Raw genomic sequence first — 20,765 nt, forward strand, 5'->3', positions numbered from 1 at the left:
GCTAGGGGCTCAATACTTAAGGCAAATAGTAGGGGAGAAAGTGGGCAGCCTTGTCTAGTGCCATTTCGGATATGGAAGGGAGATAGAGAGGCAAAGGGTAATTTGAGTAAAGCTGAGGGGGATCAATAAATAAACCTTATCATGGAGAGGAAGGGACCTGTAAAGCCTTGATGAGATAGGACATGGAATAGGTAAGGCCAATATAATCTATCAAAGGCCTTCTCTGCGTCCAAACTAAGGAGCAGAGAAGGATGCTTTGACTTATTCATTAGTGAAATAAGGTCTATGGCACGACGAGTGTTGTCTCCTACCTGCCTGCCCATGATAAAGCCAACTTGGTCGTTGTCAATAATTCTGGTGAGGATGGGATTGAGACGGTTAGCCAGAGTTTTCGTCACTATCTTTAGGTCAGAGTTGAGGAGGGAAATGGGACGGTAACTTTGGGGTAGATGGGGGTCCTTTCCTTCTTTTGGGATGACAGTAAGGAGAGAGGAAAGCATAAAGGAGGGGGAGGAAGTCATCTTTCATGATCTTATTAGCTAAAGTTACAAGGCGAGGCACTAGGATATCAGAGAAGTTTTTGTAGTTAGAATAAGGGAGACCATCAGGGCCTGGGGATTTAGAGGAGGGAAGAGTTTTGAGTACCTCGGATATCTCTTCTATAGTAAATGGAGAATTAAGTGAAAGGCGTTCCTGGTCTGTGAGTTTTGGAAGGTTGAGGTCAGTGAGGAAAGAAAGGACTTTTGTGTTATAGTTTGGAGAAGAGGAGGGATCAGATAGGTTGTAAAGTTGCTTGTAGAAAGATGTGAAAATTTGAGCTATTTTTAGGGGGTCATGATGTAGGGTATTTTGTGTATCTTTCAGTGAGTGGACTGTCTGGTAAGAACCCCTGGGGTTGAGCTTCCGGGCAAGGATAGTGTGTGGTTTATTGCCTCTTTCAAAGAAGAGCTGCCTTGTCCATTTTAGGCTTTTCTCTAAATGAGATGATTGGAGGGCTCTGATGTCTTAATTTGATTCGCTGGATGTTTGAGAAGTTGTCTTGAGTAGGGGAATTTTTATAAGCGGAGTAGGCTTTGACAAGGGAGATGTTTAGATGTGTCAGTTTTTCAGTATAAAAGCACTTTCGTTTGGAGCTCTCTGCGATGAAGAGCCCTCTTATGAAGGCCTTGTGTGATTCCCACAATAGGCCGAAAGAGGAAACTGTGTCTAAGTTAGTGGCGATGAATGATTGCAGTTCATCAGAACATTTGTTGATTAGCGCTTTATCCCTGAAAAGTGACTCATTTAGCCTCCAATGGATGGGTTTGTGTGGGGAGGATAGCCAATCTAAGTCAACTGTAACCGCTTGATGGTCAGACCAAGCTGTAGGGATAATGGATGAGGTGACTAGGATGGGTAGGACTGATGTGTTGGCAAAAAAGTAGTCTATTCTCGAGTGGGAGGCATGAGGAGGGGAATAAAAGGTATATTCTGTGTTTGTGGGATTAGCTATGCGCCAGAGGTCAAAAAGTTTGTGTTTTCTTAGGAGTATCCTAAATTTGCGTGAATTTCTATCGTGAGAGGCTTGGGAGGGGGTAGAAGACAGTTTGCTTCTATCTCTTATGGAGCAGTAAGCCAAGTTGAAGTCACCACCCAAAATGAGAGAACCTTTCAGTACTTTGCTCAGTTTTGTGAGGAAAGTGGATAGAAAGTCAATCTGGCGTGTGTTAGGAACATAAGTGTTAGCTATAGTGACCGGCTTTCCTGCTAGGGTGCCCACCAGAATTAGGAAGTGGCCCTGAGGGTCCGCAATAATTTTGTCAACCTGTAAAAGTAGAATTTTTTTTTGTATAGAATTGCCACTCCAGCGCGTTTTTTAGGACCAGAGGCCAGGTGGGCATTAGGGTAGAGTTTATTAGTGAGGCGTGCAGATTCACTGGATGTTAGGTGGGTTTCCTGCAAGAAGACCAGATCACTGTCCAATCTTCTAAGATCTTTAAGTAGGGACATCCTTTTTTGGGGGATATTTAGGCCCTTAGTATTAAGTGTATAGAGGTTAACCATTATTCATGATGAAGATGTAGGTGTATAAAAGGCTAGGAAGGTTTTGGTGTGAGCGATCAGTGAGTAAGGGTAGGGAGAGGAGAATGAGGAACCAGGGAGGGTAAGTTGTAATCGATAGCAATTGATAAACATTGTTAAAGATATAGCCACTGCAAAAGTTGTGGCAACAGTATGGGGCAACTATAAAAAGTTGCCAGGGAAAGAGCCGCCAAAAATGGCATGGTCCCTGAAAAAAAAACGGTGGGACAATGTGGCGACTCTCCGGAGGTACATGCGGGTGAGCCAAAAGGGTCGCCCAGATCTCCCCCAACGATCTCCCTTAAATATAAACAAACCATATGGACTGTCGTTGCAATTAGAGCTAACTAGAACACAGATGGCTATAAGCCCTTTAACCTGTAGAGGAAGATAGCATAAGGAAAAATACAATTATAGGTATAGATATATTTGCGTGCAGCCTGGAACGGGAACAAGCTGAGACTCTAGGGAGATGGGTGCATGAAGATCCGCTGTGAAGGCAGTAAGTTCAGGTAGGTAGAGCCTCCATGTCCTCGGATGTTTCCGAAAAGGTAAGGCTTCTCAAGGGGCCTCTGAAGCGCTCAGCCACATGTCGTATCTTTCTTGGGGGTGAGCTCGGGGAGAGGGTTAAGCTCTGCTGGGTGTTGTGTGACGGGGGAAGCCTGAGGCCCAGTTGCTTGAGGAACATTGGAGCATCGTCTAGATCCGATATTGTAAAGCGTGCGCCATTTCTATTCACAGATAGGCGGACGGGAAACCCCATTGGTACTGGATTTTTGCATCTCTTAGGAGTTGGGTAATCGGCTTGAAGGCCCTTCTCTTGGCCAGAGTAATGAGTGAGAGATCATTGTAGATTGAGAGTTCATCTCCTTTAAAGGGAACTGTGGAGGTGTTTCGTATGGCTTTTAAGAGGGCTTCTTTTGCCTCGTAGTAATGAAGTCGCACTATGACATCTTTAGGACGCTGGGCTGTAGGTCTTCGTTCACCTAGTGAACGGTGAGCCCTGTCCATTCGCCACATTTCATCTGTGAGGTCAGGTACTAGTGACTTATAGAGTTCTAGCAGATGTGTGAGGAGCTTGTCAGCAGTGATAGCCATGGACATACCTTTGATGCATATATTTTGTCGCCGCTCACGGTTTTCAGTCTTCCTGCGCAGATCTGATTGCCTTAAGGTCGGTTTGGATAAGGCGTTGTTTGTCCTCCATGTCCTGCTGCTTTAAAGATATGGCATCCATCTTGTCTTCCATAGCATTGGAGCGCTCGTTCAGGGAAGTAATGTCATTCCTGAGATCTTTTACTGCGGATAGGATCACCTGTTGCAGTGAATCATGGAGGGCTCTGTAGTGTTTGTCCAGAGCTATGTCGAGTGTGGCAGCGGTCAGCGGCGCGTGATCCATGTGTGTGGAGCCCAGTTCTGGCTGTAGTGAGGCCTGCTGCGTGGGCTATGAGGTATGGATGGTGTCTGTGCCTGAGGCGCAGTCGGCGCCATCTTGTGACGGCGGTGGGCGGACGAATCGGTCCATGGAGCCGGCCTGTGAGGCTGTTCTCTGGCTGCTTTTTGTGGCCATCTGTGCTCGGAAGCTTCCTGAGCTGATGTCCGATGAGGCCGCGCGGTGAGGGCGGAGTGGGAGCTGAGTGCGGCGGAAAAGAGGAGCGGGGTAGATCGGAGCCGAGAGTCTAAGCGGCCATCTTGTCGCCGCCGCGCATGCGCCTTGTGGTGTTTTTGTTTTTTAACCAAACAATGTAATGATGTAAATTCTGATTTCTGCTAGCAATTCACAGGATCATTTATAAAATGAGCACAGCAGGTTTACAGCCTAAAGTATGAAAGCTTCTGCAAGAAAAATGTATTAATTAGGTGTCTTGTTCCCATCTTCTTTTCTGGACTTGTAGGTATTAGAATATTTTGTCAAACTTATTATTTCTTGCAGGCAGAGTGTCACCCTGACTCTTGCACTCAGATGACTGCAACAGAACAGTGGATATTTCTTTGTGCAGCTCATAAAACACCAAAAGAGGTAAGGTGGGAAACCGTTCATAACATCTTCAAGCAGAAATGGATTGGTGTTGGATGTTTCTGTATAAGTTTTGATATGACTAGAGCTAGAAGAAGAATTTTAGAACGGTTTTCCTACTGCTGAGTAGCACACGGTTTGCTGATATCTGCGAACTGTAATTGATTGTGGTACTGCCTATACTGCTTTATCAAGCACCCCAAAGTGACTGATGGAGTGCCGACTTCATCCTGGAATACCATTCATTAATGTGTGTCCATCTGCAATAGTGTAGTGCTCTTAAAGGAGTCATCAGGCAAAAAAAAAAGTTTCACTTACATGGGGCTTCTACCAGCCCCATGCAGCCATCCTTTCCCCTCGTAGTCACTCACTGCTGCTCTGGTCCCCCTCCCTCAGCTCGTTTAGTTTTTACTGACCTCGGGGTCGGCGGGCCGCACTGCGTACATTTTTACGCATTCCCGCTGGTGCAGGAAAATTAACGCAAACATTTTACGCGTTAGTGGTTTAACGCGTAAAATTTTACGCGTTGAACCACTTAACGCGTAAAAATGTATGCGTTAATCTTCCTGCACCAGCGGAATGCGTAAAAATGTACGCAATGCGGCCCGCCGACCCTAAGGTCGGCAAAAACGAAACGAGCTGCCGGAGGGGGACCAGAGCAGCAGTGAGTGACTACGAGGGCACAGGATGGCTGCATGGGGCTGGTAGAAGCCCCAGGTAAGTGAAACTCATTTTTTTTTTTGCCTGATGACTCCTTTAAAGAGGAGCTGTCAGCCATACCTCAGGGAAAAAAACCAAATATGTAAGTAGATAAATACTTGCTCTACTTGCATAACCTATGTATTGCACTGTCCACAATATGATTCCTGTGAATTTTATAAAGCAAAAGTTGAGAATCCTATTCTAGACAGTTTCCATATTTACTGTGGCTATTTTGAAGCCAGTCGTGATGTAATATCCACCCTTAGTCTCCTCTGCCTGATTTGCCTGCCCTTCACTATAGAAAGTGCATTGTTTCAGCCTGAGAAATTTTGACCAATCAGAGAGGAACAGAGGTGTGGGAAGGGAAAACAGGAGGGAAAAGGCTTCATCCAATCAGGCTGCATTAGTTAAGTCTGAGGTGAAGTAGAGAAGCAAAAAAGACAACCCAGTATGCCCTATAACTTTTCTTTTATGTACCAAATTTTCTGTGTACCAAATAAGTCATGTAAACTGGGGAATGATTATCAACAAGAAAAGTAATAGTGATTTTAACTTTTGGATTGCCTGATTAGCATCCTTATTATTTGTTTACCAGATAAAAATAATTGATTTTATGCCCGACCGTTAATCTTTAAAGAGAACCCGAGGTGTGTTTAAAGAATGTTATCTGCATACAGAGGCTGGGTCTGCTTATATTGCCCAGCCTCTGTTGCTATCCCAAACCCCCCTAAGGTCCCCCTGCACTCTGCAATCCCTCATAAATCACAGCCACGCTGTGCGGGCTGTGTTTACATCTGTATTGCCCGTCTCGGCTGCTCCCCCGCCTCCTGCATAGCTCCGGTCCCTGCCCCCATCCCTTCCCTCCAATCAGCGAGGAGGGAAGGGATGCAGGCGGGGACCGGAGTTCTGCAGGAGGCGGGGAGAGCAGCAGACTGACACTATAGAGATAAACACAGCCCGCTCTGACAAGCTGTGTGTCAGCAGCACGGCTGTGATTTATGAGGGATTGCAGAGTGCAGGGGGACCTTAGGGGGGTTTGGGATAGCAACAGAGGCTGGGCTGTATAGGCAGATCCAGCCTCTGTATGCAGATAACATTCTTCAAACCCACCTCGGGTTCTCTTTAAGGCCTGTACACACTTACAACAAAGTGCACAAACAACCTGGCGACATGACTGCGTAAATGGCATTACAGGGCTTTTTTGACACAGGGTCAGCCAAATGATGGCTGCTGCACATGACAGATGCCGAAGGTTGTTAAATACTGTTCCCCTTCTGAGTCGTCACAACTTGGAGGGAAGAGTATTTGGCGTCCGCCGGATCCCCGAATTACTCCTGCACAGGCACAGACTCTAGCATTACTGCCATAGACACGCAACGCAATGCAGGTATCAAAAACCCTACCTCGACATGACCCAAACCTCACGACAACCAATTGCAATCAACTGTTGTTCCACATGGCCAAGCTAACTAAACGACCAACTAATTTACATGCTGCTCACACAGACTGCAAAATATGACCGCATTCAAAACAAATACAAGTCATTCAAACAACCTCTACACACATGGTCTGCTGCACAATATCAGCCCAACAGTCGTGTGAGTTGATCTGCCGGTTGGAACAGGCAAAACCGCCTTTTATCAGTCGTATATCTAGTCATTTCCTATGCATACGCATGCCCAACTATCGGCCAACAGACCAAGTTTGGGCGATAATTAGGCATAATACGTGTACGAGCCTTTAAACTCAAGGTCAAAAAGAACTGCAATGACCCGTTTTTATTTGTTTTCTTTTGCCCTAAAAGTGTAGGTTATGCTAGAATATTGATTCATCTGAAATTGTACTTTACTGGTAAATATGTATTTGTGCTGTTTTCACTTCAGCACTTTTGGCTATTTCTTTTAGAAAATGTGGGAAATTTGTTCAGTGCTCTAAGACAACAACACATGAAAACTGTATGATTGGTATTGCTTTTATTCTACACTGCTTATAAAAAGTATAGGCACTGTATGAATAAAAGCAAGATGGAAAAAATAAATCTGCAAATTTAGCTATAAACCATACAGAATGCCCATACACTGGGTAAACCTCACATGTAAAAGTAGCTGCAAAAATGTTGAGTTTCCTTTGCTAAGTTGCTTGCTGTGTTTATGAAAAACAAAATTGGCATACATCTTGTACATATTTTCATTATTTTCCATCCATTTTTAAAAACAGCGGGTAGCACCCATTTTACAATAGAGTCCTTTTATGATGTAAAGCTGTTACCTGTATTGAACATTAAGGGCCTGTTTCCACTGCACGCAGATTGGATGCAGATTGAATGCAGAATGGATGCAGAAAAACTGACTCCAATGAATGCCTATAGGAAAATATGCATCAGAAAAATCGCGTTTAGTGGAAACAGGCCCATAGACATTTATTAGAGTCAGTATTTCTGCATCCAATCTGCGTGTAGTGGAAACAGGCCCTAACACTCTCCAAGGGCCTGTAATTTAAGTACACCCCAAGTCTTCGCTAACATATCTGGTAAGGGATTATGGGCCATTGCTCTTAAGTCTTAACTGTTTTTAGATCACTAGGATAGTGACAGGGGGGGGGGGGGGGTGGGGATGATCTGGGGTGGGGGGGGTTGGGGGTGGTGGCGAGTGGGGAATCAGAGGCAATCAGAAACAACCACGGGACAATCAAAGCCAATCACAAGAAAACAAAGCCAATCACAAGGTAATCGCAGGGCAATCGCAAAGCTGATAAGACTGATAAGAAGTCAATCCAACTGTTGGATTGACTTCTTATCAGTCTTATCAGCTTTTTGAACAATAGCAAAAGACTTTTAGCTGTTTTCAACAAAAGTTGTTCAACAATTGTGCTGCATAAAATAGCGCTCTTAAGCATGTGTATGGGGCTTTAGGGAGATGACCAAGAACCCGATGGTCAGTCTGTCAGAGCTGCAGAGGTCCTCTGTGGAGAGAGGAGAACCGTCCAGAAGGACAACCATCTCAGTAGCAATTCACGAATTAGACCTGTAGATGGTAGAGTGGCCAGACGAAAGACGAACAAGACAAAAGGCCCCTGAAGCACTCTAGACCATGAGAAACACAATTCTCTGCTCTGATAAGGTTTATGCTAGGTACACATGATACAATTTTCTGTAAAATCGGACAAAAATCGTTTAGAAAAAATTGATCTGGCAGGTAAATCTAACAGAAAACTGTATGGTGTGTATCTAGCATTAGGTTGAACTCCTGGTGTAAATTTCTGGCGTCACAATTGGAGGAAACCAGGTGCCGGTCAATGCCAGGCCAATATTATCCTTACAGTGAAGCAAGGTGGTGGCAGCATCATGCTGTGGGGACGTTTTTCGATGGCAGGAACTGGGAGACTAGTCAAAATAAAGAGAAAGATGATTGCAGCAATGTACAGAGACATTCTGGATGAAAACCTGATCCAGAGCAGAGCGCTCTTGAACTCAGACTTGGGCAACGGTTCATCTTTCTGCAGGACAATGACCCTAAGCACACAGCCAAGATATGAAAGGCGTGGCTTTAGCACAACTCTGAATGTTCTTGAGTGGCCCAGCTAGAGCCCAGACTTGAATATGATTGAACATCTTTGGAGAGATTGAAAAGGATAACTTAAAGAGAACCCGAGGTGGGTTTGAAGAATATTATCTGCATACAGAGGCTGGATCTGCCTATACAGACCAGCCTCTGCTGCTATCCCAAACCCCCCTAAGGTCCCCCTGCACTCTGCAATCCCTCATAAATCACAGCCACGCTGCTGACAAACAGCTTGTCAGAGCTGGCTGTGTTTATCTCTATAGTGTCAGTCTGCTTCTCTCCCCGCCTCCTGCAGAACTCCAGTCCCCGCCTGCACCCCTTCCCTCCCTGCTGATTAGAGGGAAGGGACGGGGGCAGGGACCGGAGCTATGCAGGAGGCGGGGGAGCAGCTGAGACTGACACTACAGATGTAAACACAGCCTCACAGCACGGCTGTGATTTATGAGGGATTGCAGAGTGCAGGGGGACCTTAGTGGGGTTTGGGATAGCAACAGAGGCTGGGCTGTATAGGCAGATCCAGCCTCTGTATGCAGATAACATTTTTTAAACACACCTCGGGTTCTCTTTAAGTGAGAAAAATATGGAGGCTGCCATATTTATTTCCTTTTAAGGAATACCAGTTACCTGCCAGCCCTGCTGATCTACAGTATTTGGCTGCAGTAGTGTCTGAATAACACCAGAAAAAAAGCATGCAGCTAATCTTGTCAGATCTGACAATTTCAGAAACACCTGATCTGCATATGCTTGCTCAGGGTCTATGGTTAATCATATTTGAGGCTGAGGTTTAGCAGGTCTGGCAGGGAACTGGTATTGTTTAAAGGGAACCTAAAATAATTGAAAAAAGCTAGTTACCTGGGGGCTAATATTAGCCCCCTGCAGCCGCCCTGTGCCCACAATCGCCCGTTGCCGGGAGCGTCCTGTGCATGTGCAGTACAGATTTTCTCATACTCACGCCTGCACAGAGCGCTTCCATCCATGGGAGTGCGATCAGGAGGTGCGTGGACTGGGGCCACGCATCCACAAAAAGAGGCGCGCTGCGGTTGTCAGGAAGATCGCGGAGTGACAACTTGGGCACAGGACCGCTGCAGGGGGCTGGTAGAAGCCCCACCTGAGTTAAACCAGCTTTTTTGTTTTTTATTTACTTAACGTTACCTTTAATAAAATTATATAAATATGGCAGCCTCCCTATCCCTCTCACTTCAGTTGTCCTTTAAAATGGCTATTCAACAACGCTTCCCATCCAACCTGATAGAGCTTGAGAGGTGCTGCAAAAGAGCAATGGGCAAAACTGGCCAAGGATAGGTGTGCCAAGCTTGTGTCATCATATTCAAAAAGACTTGAGGCTTCCAAAGGTACATCAACAAAATATTGAGCAAAGGCTGTGAATAATTATGTACGTGTGCTTTCTCATATTTTTTTTCTTTTTTTAATAAATTTGCCAAAACCTCAAGTTAACTTTTTCACATTATGTGGGGTTGTGTGTAGAATTCTGAGGGGGGAAAATAATTCTTTTTGAAATAAGGCTGTAACATAACAAAATGTGGAAAAGTGATGTGCTCTGAATACTCTGATTTTGTCTTCATTGAGGTAAGCCACCTCAAACCTTGAATAGATTTTAATTCATTGTATTATTCTTTGGACACCTTTTCATCCTGTTTGTCCACCTGGAAAAAAAAGTCACAGCAGTGTACTGCTTGCAACACAGCAGTGCAAAACATGACAATGTATTTTCCTTCAACTTTGTAAATCACTCTTTGTTCTACTGTGGTCATGCATGTTTAGCATTTTAAAATGTTTAACTTTGAATGTTGCTCCATGGTACAATAAAATACATTTAAGTTAAATTTCAGAAAAACAAAAGTTCGTTAATACAGCTTATTCTGAAATGTATAGCAGTATCTACTTTTGACTAGATTGTATTTTATTTCTTTAGTGTCCTGCTATCGATTACACGAGGCATACTCTGGATGGTGCTGCATGTCTCTTGAATAGTAATAAATATTTTCCAAGCAGGTAAGTTTACTTTTCATTTCCAGAAGTTACTAGTGTGGACTCTTTCTCTGTTGCAGGTTTATTGCTCTATAAATAGTAATGTGGTAAATCACATTTGCAAAGATGTTCAAACCATGCCATACGTTTGTGAAGCTCTTCAGACAAAATGCAATAAATATACTCAGCGAAAGCTGAACCGATTCAACAATCTGCTCTGTCTTATGGTGCCCATACATGGTACAATGTTTTCTTTTTTTTTTTTATTAGATAATTTAGTTTGAATATTCCGTTAGATCGAATATAACTTTTTGAGAAAACTGGATAATTGTTTATTTTTCTTGATCGAAAAAAAGACTATTTTCACCTTTCATTCGATTTGATCGTTTTGGTTGAAAAAAATCGGGAAAATCGAACATTTTTATTGTACTGTGTATAGGCACCATGAGAAAGAGACTTCTGTTTCACATAGGAATGCAATTATGTGGCAGCAGGGATGGCATGTGTAATTATTCTCTATGCACTCTCCTAACCACTGCAATGTGATTTGAAAGCTACATTACGGCTAGGTCCACACTAGGTCCGTGACAGATCGGATCAGTTTGTTATTCCCCCCCCAGGTTTTTATACTTATAATGTATTTGGAGCATACGTTTCCAGTCCGGGGGGGAGGCGCCGAAGTGAAGGGGGTGGCAGCGGGTAGGGGGGGTTACATACATAGTTACATAGTTACTTTGGTTGAAAAAAGACATACGTCCATCGAGTTCAACCAGTACAAAGTACAACTCCAGCCTGCTCCCTCACATATCCCTGTTGATCCAGAGGAAGGCGAAAAAACCCTTACAAGGTAAAAATTCCTTCCCGACTCCAGATGGCAATCAGATAAAATCCCTGGATCAACATCATTGGCATTACCTAGTAATTGTAGCCATGGATGTCATTCAACGCAAGGAAAGCATCTAAGCCCCCTTTAAATGCAGGTATAGAGTTTGCCATAACGACTTCCTGTGGCAATGCATTCCACATCTTAATCACTCTTACTGTAAAGAACCCTTTCCTAAATAAATGGCTAAAACGTTTTTCCTCCATGCGCAGATCATGTCCTCTAGTCCTTTGAGAAGGCCTAGGGACAAAAAGCTCATCCGCTAAGCTATTATATTGCCCTCTGATGTATTTATACATGTTAATTAGATCTCCTCTAAGGCGTCTTTTCTCTAGACTAAATAAACCCAGTTTATCTAACCTTTCTTGGTAAGTGAGACCTTCCATCCCACGTATCAATTTTGTTGCTCGTCTCTGCACCTGCTCTAAAACTGCAATATCTTTTTTGTAATGTGGTGCCCAGAACTGAATTCCATATTCCAGATGTGGCCTTACTAGAGAGTTAAACAGGGGCAATATTATGCTAGCATCTCGAGTTTTTATTTCCCTTTTAATGCATCCCAAAATTTTGTTAGCTTTAGCTGCAGCGGCTTGGCATTGAGTACGATTATTTAACTTGTTGTCGATGAGTACTCCTAAGTCCTTCTCCAAGTTTGATGTTCCCAACTGTATCCCATTTATTTTGTATGGTGTTAGACCATTGGTACGACCAAAATGCATGACTTTACATTTGTCAACATTGAATTTCATCTGCCATGTATGTGCCCATATAGCCATCCTATCCAGATCCTGTTGCAATATAACACTATCTTCCTTAGAGTTGATGATTCTGCACAATTTTGTATCATCTGCAAAAATAGCAACATTGCTCACTACTGTATCCACTAGGTCATTAATAAATAAATTGAAGAGCACTGGACCCAGTACAGACCCCTGTGGGACCCCACTGCTAACAGTCTCCCATTTTGAGTATGATCCATTGGGTTATTTAAAAGGAAACATCCATATCCCTCTGTTAGGCTACTTGCACACCAAGACGTTGCGTTAGGGGGTACGTTAAGGTCGCATAACGTGCACCTAACGCAAGGCCTGGTGCTCTTCGATGTGGATGTCAGAGGGAGCCGCGTTGTGCAGCTCACTCTGGCGTCCGTGATGCGTACTCTTGGACGCATGCGGCATCACGAGGTCCCGCTGGCCAATTGCCGCACAGAGCGGCCGCACCAGGAAGTAAACAATGCACGTCAAAACGTGCAGTGAATATTAATTAGCCATGTGCCTGGCCACTCTCCGCTCCTTCCCAACATGACTGAGCATGTGCAAACAGTCTAACGCGGCTTAAGCCGCTGTAACGCCGTAGCATGCTGCACTTTCGGCAGAACGTGCAGCGTTACATGTAACGCAACGTGGGCTGTGTGAACAGCCCACTTGTGTTACATTGCTGTGCGTTGGGGGAGCGTTACAGGCTGCACTAACGTGCGCCTGTAACGTCTTAGTGTGTAAGCAGCCTTAAGGTTATCTTTAAGGAAAGGCTAAAAACACACCGCTTTTCCCGAGCCTTTGAGACTGCATAATGCAGGGTCACAGCGCTTTGAGTCCCCAGGGAGAAAAGCACTATAAAAATATTATTATAATTTAGGATGGCTAGCATCAGCAAAACGCATTTCCTGTAGAAATAATAAGTCAGCTCTAAGCTGCTTATATTGGCAAAATGCTTTTTTTCGCTTGTTTGGGGAGTTTAAACTCTTTATATTGTAACTAATAAGTTGGAAAGGCATCATGAAAAAATAAATAGGGCTATAAATGCAAAAAATTCAGAGGTGCTACCATCTCGGAAAAAGACATGCATAATATAGGCCTGGGAAGACAAGATGAATCAATATTTGGGAGTGTCTGAAGACTGGGAGGAGGGCGAGCAATGCATACACAATCAGGCAGAGGAGAGTCCTACAAAGGATTTTATCTTGGTTTTTTTTTTTTTTTACTATATAAAATGGGAATGGTTGGTGATATTAACATCCTGTTTGTGGCACATTAGTATATGTGAGGGGGGAAACGTTTCAAGATGGGTGGCGACCATGGCGGCCATTTTGAAGTTGGCCATTTTGAATCCAACTTTTTTTTTTTTCAATAGGAAGAGGGTCTTGTGATACATCAAACTTATTGGGAATTTCACAAGAAAAACATGCTTGGTTTTAATATAACTTTATTCTTTCATGAGTTATTTACAAGTTTCTCTTTGTTTACAGCCATTAACAAGTTGCCGAGGTTAACACGTGAGGAGCGGATAAAAATTGTGTTAATGTCTGGTGAACGCAGTAACTGGGTCATTACAGCAGATTTCAATGCAAGGCACCCTACGAGACCACCCATCTCCCATGCTACAGTTAGTAAACTGCTTGCTAAGTTTCGTGAAACTGGTTCAGTGTTGGATTTGCCAAAATGTGGACGCATGAAATCTGTCACTAATGAAGACACATCAGTGACTGTCCTAGCTTAATTCAGCAAGAGCCCACAACGTAGAACTCGCCGCATGTCACTGGAGAGTGGCATTAGTCGAACATCCCTTCGGCGGATATTAGCTACTCACAGATGGCACCCTTACAAACACCAGCTACTGCAGCATCTCAACTTGGATGGCCCAGATCGGTGCACTGAATTTTCAGAATGGGCAAAACAAAAATTGGAACAGGACCCTCCGTTTACGCAGAAGATTTTGTTCAGTGATGAGGCAAACTTTTATGTGAATGGCGAAGTAACAAACAAAACCACCACTATTGGTCTGACATTAAGCCACATTGGATAGATCCCTCCAAGAATGTTGGAACAAAAAAATTGATGGTATGGTGTGGTATATGGGGTACAAAGATAGTGGGGCCATTCTTCATCAATGGAAACCTCAGAGCCACTGCATATGCAAAATTGCTACATGATGTGTTTCCCTCTTTATGCACTGAAGCTGGCACGTTCCCTGAGTCTTTCCAGCAACTTGGTCCAGTTGAATGGCCCCCAAGGTCTCCTGATCTGACCACCTTAGATTTTTATCTTTGGTGTCATCTGAAAGTAATTGTCTATGCTGTGAAGATACAAGATGTGCAGCACCTGAAACTACGGATACTGGAAGCCTGTGCTAGCATTTCTCCTGCGGTGTTGCTATCTGTGTGAAGAGTGGGAGAAGAGGGTTGCATTGACAATCCAACACAATGGGCAGCACACTGACCACATTTTAAAAGTGGTCAGAAACTTGTAAATAACTCATGAAAGAATAAAGTTACGTTAAAACCACGCATACCATTGTTTTTCTTGTGAAATTCCCAATAAGTTTGATGGGTCACATGACCCTCTTCCTATTGAAAAGTCAAAAGTTGGATTCAAAATGGTCACCACCCATCTTGAAAAGTTTTCCCCCTCACATATACTAATGTGCCACAAACAGGAAGTTAATATCACCAACCATTCCGATTTTATTAAGGTGTTTCCATATAAATGGCCCACCCTGTACTTATATATGTATTTTTTTTTCTGAGCTAGTGTGGCTGACAGCTCCACTTTCAGTGGTTAAAATAGTATCATAAAAAAAATTGCCTTAGCATGATGGAAGAATTGATTTTAGTAGGTATCTGCCAGGGACACTGTGGGCATTCCTGGAACACATTCTTTATTCTATTTTTTTTTTTATAACACTATTAGGAAATTAAAACGGCCATCACATAAGAGAGATTGCATAATAACAGTGGATAACGGAATATTTCACATAAGAAATAATTGGAGAGCACAAACCTCTTCAGTCTAGCTTTTTAGACTCTGACAGAAATGTCTCAAACATGGGATAATGTACCTAGAGGACTGGGTTAAAGTTTGAGTCTGGAGCTTAAGTTATTCCGCAAAAACAAGAAATGGATTAAGCAGGTTTAATAGTCTCATGTGAAAATTAAATTCCTAGCAACATCAAAGCTAGTCCTGTAGCATAGTCTCCAAAACATAGGTCAGCCTTATGGTGGGGGAAATTAGTTGAAGAGAATAAGGTATGGGATAAGTATGGTGAGTATAAGGGAGGAGGCAGGGAAGCGGGAGAAGGGAAAGAGGTCGAACACGGTGTTCAGAGTCCCTGTTTGAGACCTAGAAAAAGGTGAAGGAGTGGTATAGATGGAGCATGATAGGAAGGGCCTAAAATATGAGAGGGCAAGAAAAGCAGGGTCTCTGCTACCGGGGAGGAACCAAGGACCATGTCACAGAGCCAACATGAGGCTAATAATAAAGGATTTAAGGAGGCATAGAGTCTGGGTTAAATAGTATCCAAGGGTCCCAGACTTTATGAAAGGTATTTTCAGTATGTCTTAAGGAGGTAGTCATCTGTTCCATAGACTTGGTCCAATTTACCTTGAGTCTTGTATCAGAGATGGTGGGGGGAGCTAGAGTTTTCCAAGCAGCAGCTATGGAGAGTCTAGCAGCAGTTAGAATATGTGTGATTAGACGTGAAGAGTACTTATCAATGTCCGAAATGGGTTTACCTATTAGCATGATTAATGGATCCAATGGAGCCGAGACCCCTGTAGTTTGCAAAATCAGTTGTTGGGGTTCTTTCCATAGTGGGATTATCATTGGGCAGGTCCATAAAATATGTTCCAAAGAACCCTTGTGGGGACAACCTCTCCAGCAGAGGTCGGTTGTATCAGGATCAGGGTGAGACTGACACCACTATTGATCCTTTTGGTCCAGGACCCTGTTTTTTTCTTCCCCGACTGGATGAAATTGGCTTGAGAAATAAATCGATTAAATTTCCCCCATTTTCTTTGTGTCCAAATCTGAAAACATTTATTGAAGTGGTGGAAAGGGATTTGATTAAATTGAAAGGCCAAAAAGCATCCGTAGACAACCTTAGTCATGACGAACGTGAGACGTTGCACAACCTGGTAGAGACCAATAGGTGGGTTATCAAGCCCTCCGATAAGGGGGGCAATGTGGTCATCATGTCGATAGAGAACTACAGGAAGATGTGTTTAGATATTTTGCTGAGGCGGGACTGCTATGTGAGGGTCTCCGCGTCCAGGGCCACCCGATGCCAACGTGAACTGTTCACTATCATTGATGACGCAACCACCAGGTCGGTGATAGATGAGGAGACAGCGAAATTTTTGAAAGTAAATAAGCCCATCCTTCCGACTTTTTATGCCTTACCTAAGGTTCATAAAAAACTGGACAGGCCACCTGGCCGTCCAATTGTTTCGGGACGAGGTTCGTTGACCGAAAAAATCAGTATTTATGTGGACAGGTTTTTACAACCTCATGTGCAAGCGTTACCATCATACATCAAGGACACGTCGCATTTGCTACGTGTGCTGGATGGGTTACAGTTACCACCCGGCACTCTTTTGGTGGCTCTGGACGTTGAGGCCCTTTATTCAAGCATCCCACATGACCTTGGCATTCAAGCGGTTGGTACGTTCCTCAGTGAGCTGGGTATACAGTGCACTGCGCACAATGGGTTTCTCCTCACTCTACTCGAGTTTCTGTTGGTGAACAACATTTTTATTTTTGAGGGCTCCCACTACCTCCAGGTGCAGGGGGCGGCGATGGGGACAACTTGTGCCCCCTCTTATGCCAACCTGTACCTGGGGGAGTGGGAACGGAGATTATTTTCGAGTGATGGTCTCTCGATGTACCTCTGCCACATACTAGCGTGGCACCGGTACATCGATGACATCATCATCTTTTGGACAGGTGGACAGACCCTACTTGAGGGGTTCGTGGAGTCCATCAACAGAAACTCTATCAATCTCAGGTTCACTATGCACAGTAGCCCCTCTGTGATCCCCTTCCTTGATATCTCAATCCATTTGGACAAAGACGGTCAATTATCGACCAGGTTATATAGGAAGGAAACTGCCACCAACTCTCTTCTAAGAGCAGACAGCTTCCACCCTGCACATACTGTGAGGGGGATACCGGTGGGCCAATATTTACGTGTAAGACGAAACTGTTCGGATGACATTTCATTTAGAGCCGAAGCTGGCCACTTAAAAAAGAGATTCAGGGAGAGGGGATACACCGAGGGGACCCTCAGGCGTGCGTATAGAAGAGCTGATGCGAGTGGTCGCGAGTCTTTGTTGACCACTGGCCTCCACAATAATCGTAGTGAGGAGCACTCTGTGCGTTTCTGCACCCGATACTCAGCACAACACAGGAAGGTCACCAACATCATTGAGAAACATTGGCATATCCTCGCCAATGATCCTAAGCTGAGTAGATGTATTACCAACAAACCTTTGTTTTCTTTTCGTAGAGCCCCATCCCTAAGAGATAAACTTGTGAGTAGCCATTTTGTGGATTCTTCTGCTAGTGGCAAACATTGCAAGGTTATGGGTACTTACACTTGCGGTGGCTGCACAATGTGTAGGTATGTACAGGTGGGGAGACTGGTCAGGTTACCAGATGGTAGAAACTGGGAGCTGGGACACTACGTCAATTGTAGTACTGTCCTTGTTGTATATTTACTTTTATGCCCATGTGGGGCGTTTTATGTTGGCAAGACTAAACGTGAATTTCGAGCACGTATATCTGACCATGTCACCAACATCAAAAGTACAAACCTATCCAACTTAACACCTGTGGCCAGGCATTTCAAAACAGCACACGCTGGTAACCCCACTAAGATGCGCTTTGTGGGCTTAGACCGTATCCATGCCTCCATTAGAGGGGGAGACATGGACCGTTTGTTGTTACAAAGGGAATCTCGATGGATCTTTGACCTGAGGGCAACTGAGCCCCCGGGTTTGAACGAGAATACTAGCTATGCCTCTTTTCTGCCCTTTTAGTGTTTTGCTGACTTATCCCTGCCATCTTGGTGATGCTGCACACGCTGTTTTCATTTGTGAATTCCGGTAGGGACCCCACCGCTCATTGCCAACACTCTTTGAAGTTATTATTACAGTTGATGATGAGGTATCATCGCATGGGGCTAGTTTGTCTGCCCCTGGTGTTTGCTTCACCAATAATTGGTATTATTCCTTGTTTTATATTTGCCACATTACTCTGCAGAAATTAAATGGGGATAGTGTGTGTTTGAGGTATGCATGAATCAATGATGTTTATATACCTTACGCAATTGCCCTCTGATTTATGTTTCCTTTTCCCCCCTCCGCTGGATGTGCGTGGCTGTGCATCCTGGTCTCGCCTGCCCCCTCCGGCGGCGCGTCGGGCGTGGGGGCGGGGCTTGGCGGACGTATCGGGCAGGTTGCTTTTGCGCCTGTCCGCTGTGTCCGCCCGCCCCGCCCCCTCGCCCGGCATTGGCCGCTGGCGGGGGCGGGCGTGGCTGACCGGCTGGGCGCGTCCCGCCGATGGGGGAATAAAATCAGCGGGACACAGGAAGTTGACGAACCTCCAGAGGAAGCCGGAAGTCCGGCGAAACCGGTAGAGGACGCTTGGACTGCGTCCCGGCCGCCACACCGCCTCCTCCCAAGCCTGTCCGGGAGTTCTCTCCCCGCTCTCCAGCCAGCCCGGCACACTCACTGTGGGACACCATCAAGTACGGACTGAGCCTCTGTTTTTTCCCCACACTGGATACCACATTCATTTCAGGCACTAATCCTGGCCATACCACGAGTAGCAAGTATGGCTACACTGCATCCCAGCATCTTCATTCTGGACACGTAAGCAGCCCCACGGGCATGACTCTTGTTTGTGTATGTGGACTGCCATTATCAAGCTGATACTGTGTGAGCATCTGCCTGAGTTATACAACATATATAAGATGCTTTAGTTACTGGAACTTGATTATTGCATTATTTGGCTTGAACTGCTGCATATGCCAGAAATCTCACGTTAATCAGAGGGCTTGGCTGAGGGATTGCCTGCATGCTGCATCTTTACTAACACTGGAGTGATATTCAATCAGAGGCTGGACTAACCCCTTGTTGTGCCTATATTGTATGTTTCCGGATGGATAATCTTTCTGCTTATACCAATCTGATTGAAAAATAGGAACTTTGGGCACAGCAAAGACCTTTGCCCATCACAACATACTCAGGATTGGCCTGAATATACACATTTTTTCTGGATCCAATAACAAAGACATACATTTTTTTAGCTTTGTTTGTATGGCTATACAGTTTTGTATGTATGCTGGTATGTGTGAATGTGCATGCTGGGGCTGACTGGATCCGTGTTTACATCAGAGGCAGGAGGGAGGGGATTGTGGGGGAGGCCGGGGGGCATATTTTTAATCCTTTCTATTACATATGCAATTAATAATAAAGTTTTTGTATTTTGACTATATTTGGTGACTATTAGACTTTTGTTTGCCCGGGCCATACCCACCTCATTTCTTATCTCATCATGGTTTGTTTGTATCAGGATAAATTTTAGAAACGACCTCCGGTGTTCTATACCAGTGGAATAGAATTTTATAAATGTTTTCTTTGGCTTGTGTGCACATAGAAGAGTGTTTCGCATTTCCCCATATGTATTCCCAATCTTCCTAACTTATATTTGTGGAAAGAGCTTCTTCCCATTTTCTCATATAAGAGTGTGAAGGAGATGAGGAACCTGATTTAGTTTGGAGAAGGGAGTAAATCTGGGAAATGAGACCCTTTTGATGCCCTCTATTGGCACATAGCCTTTCAAAGGGGGTGTGAGAAGGTAGGCAGGTAACTTTATGGGCATGGGAAAGAAGGAAGTGAGAAATATGGTTGAATTCCATAAGAACCTGTGGTGTAAATGTTCATTTTTCTTCCAATTCAGATTTAGAGAAGTTTGCCTGAGGCAAAATCAGTCCAACTACCCCAATTAAAAAAACCTCTGTAGTACCACCTTAATATGAAAGCTAAAGTACCACCTGGAGAGAAAGCAGGGTTTCCCAGAATGGGAAATAATGGGGAGGGATGGGACTTCAAACCCATAGATGGCCCTATGGACTTCCAAAGGCGTAGAGTAAATGAAATGGTAGGGAGCAGGTCCCCATAGGATAATTTAAGGGGGGTATCGTACCATATAAAAGATGCTAAGGAAAAAGGATGAACTTCTTTCTATTAAAGCCCATTTGGAAAAGACTCTCAGGTTAGACCATTCAGCTGCCTAAGATGAGTTGCTTGATAATAATGTTTTAGGTAAGGAAGACCTAAACCTCCTTATTCTCTTGGAGATAGGAGAACCGACTTCGCAACCCTGGGACATTTATGCTTCCAGACAAAGTCTAAAAAGGCAGATTGTAGCCTAGATAGTTGTTGTGAGGGAACATGAACTGGGAGGGTCTCAAATATAAAATGCGTGGTAGAATGTTCATTTTTAATGAATAGATCCTGCCAATCCAGGATATTTTATAGGCTGTCCATTTGTTTAAATCTTGAAGTATTTTATTAATAAGTGAATAAATAGAGGAATATGAGGTTGTGAGTTGTATTCCTAAGAAGCTTAATGTCTGGGACCTCCAGTTATAGGGGTAGAATGATTTTAATGAGAGTAGCAAGTCAGGAGGAATATTGATTGGGAGAGCTTCAGTTTTGTCCTTATTTAGCTTAAATGTGTCTGATGGCACATGCTAGAGGTTCTATGCTGATTGC

General features: G+C 44.2%; 2 protein-coding genes across 2 annotated transcripts in view; both read left to right on the plus strand.

Annotated features, from left to right (window-relative positions):
• The window catches only part of HSPD1 (heat shock protein family D (Hsp60) member 1), a 715,033-nt gene that overhangs the window by 190,740 nt on the left and 503,528 nt on the right, over positions 1-20,765 (plus strand). The gene's annotated exons all lie outside the window — the stretch shown is intronic.
• The window catches only part of MOB4 (MOB family member 4, phocein), a 210,684-nt gene that overhangs the window by 165,103 nt on the left and 24,816 nt on the right, over positions 1-20,765 (plus strand). Inside the window, exons 6-7 of the mRNA XM_068246917.1 lie at positions 3,995-4,081; positions 10,274-10,353. Of these exons, the coding sequence (XP_068103018.1) occupies positions 3,995-4,081; positions 10,274-10,353 (167 nt within the window). The remainder of the gene's footprint in view (positions 1-3,994; positions 4,082-10,273; positions 10,354-20,765) is intronic.

This window comes from Hyperolius riggenbachi, chromosome 7 (genome assembly GCF_040937935.1).
Source record: "Hyperolius riggenbachi isolate aHypRig1 chromosome 7, aHypRig1.pri, whole genome shotgun sequence".
Lineage (NCBI taxonomy): Eukaryota > Metazoa > Chordata > Amphibia > Anura > Hyperoliidae > Hyperolius > Hyperolius riggenbachi.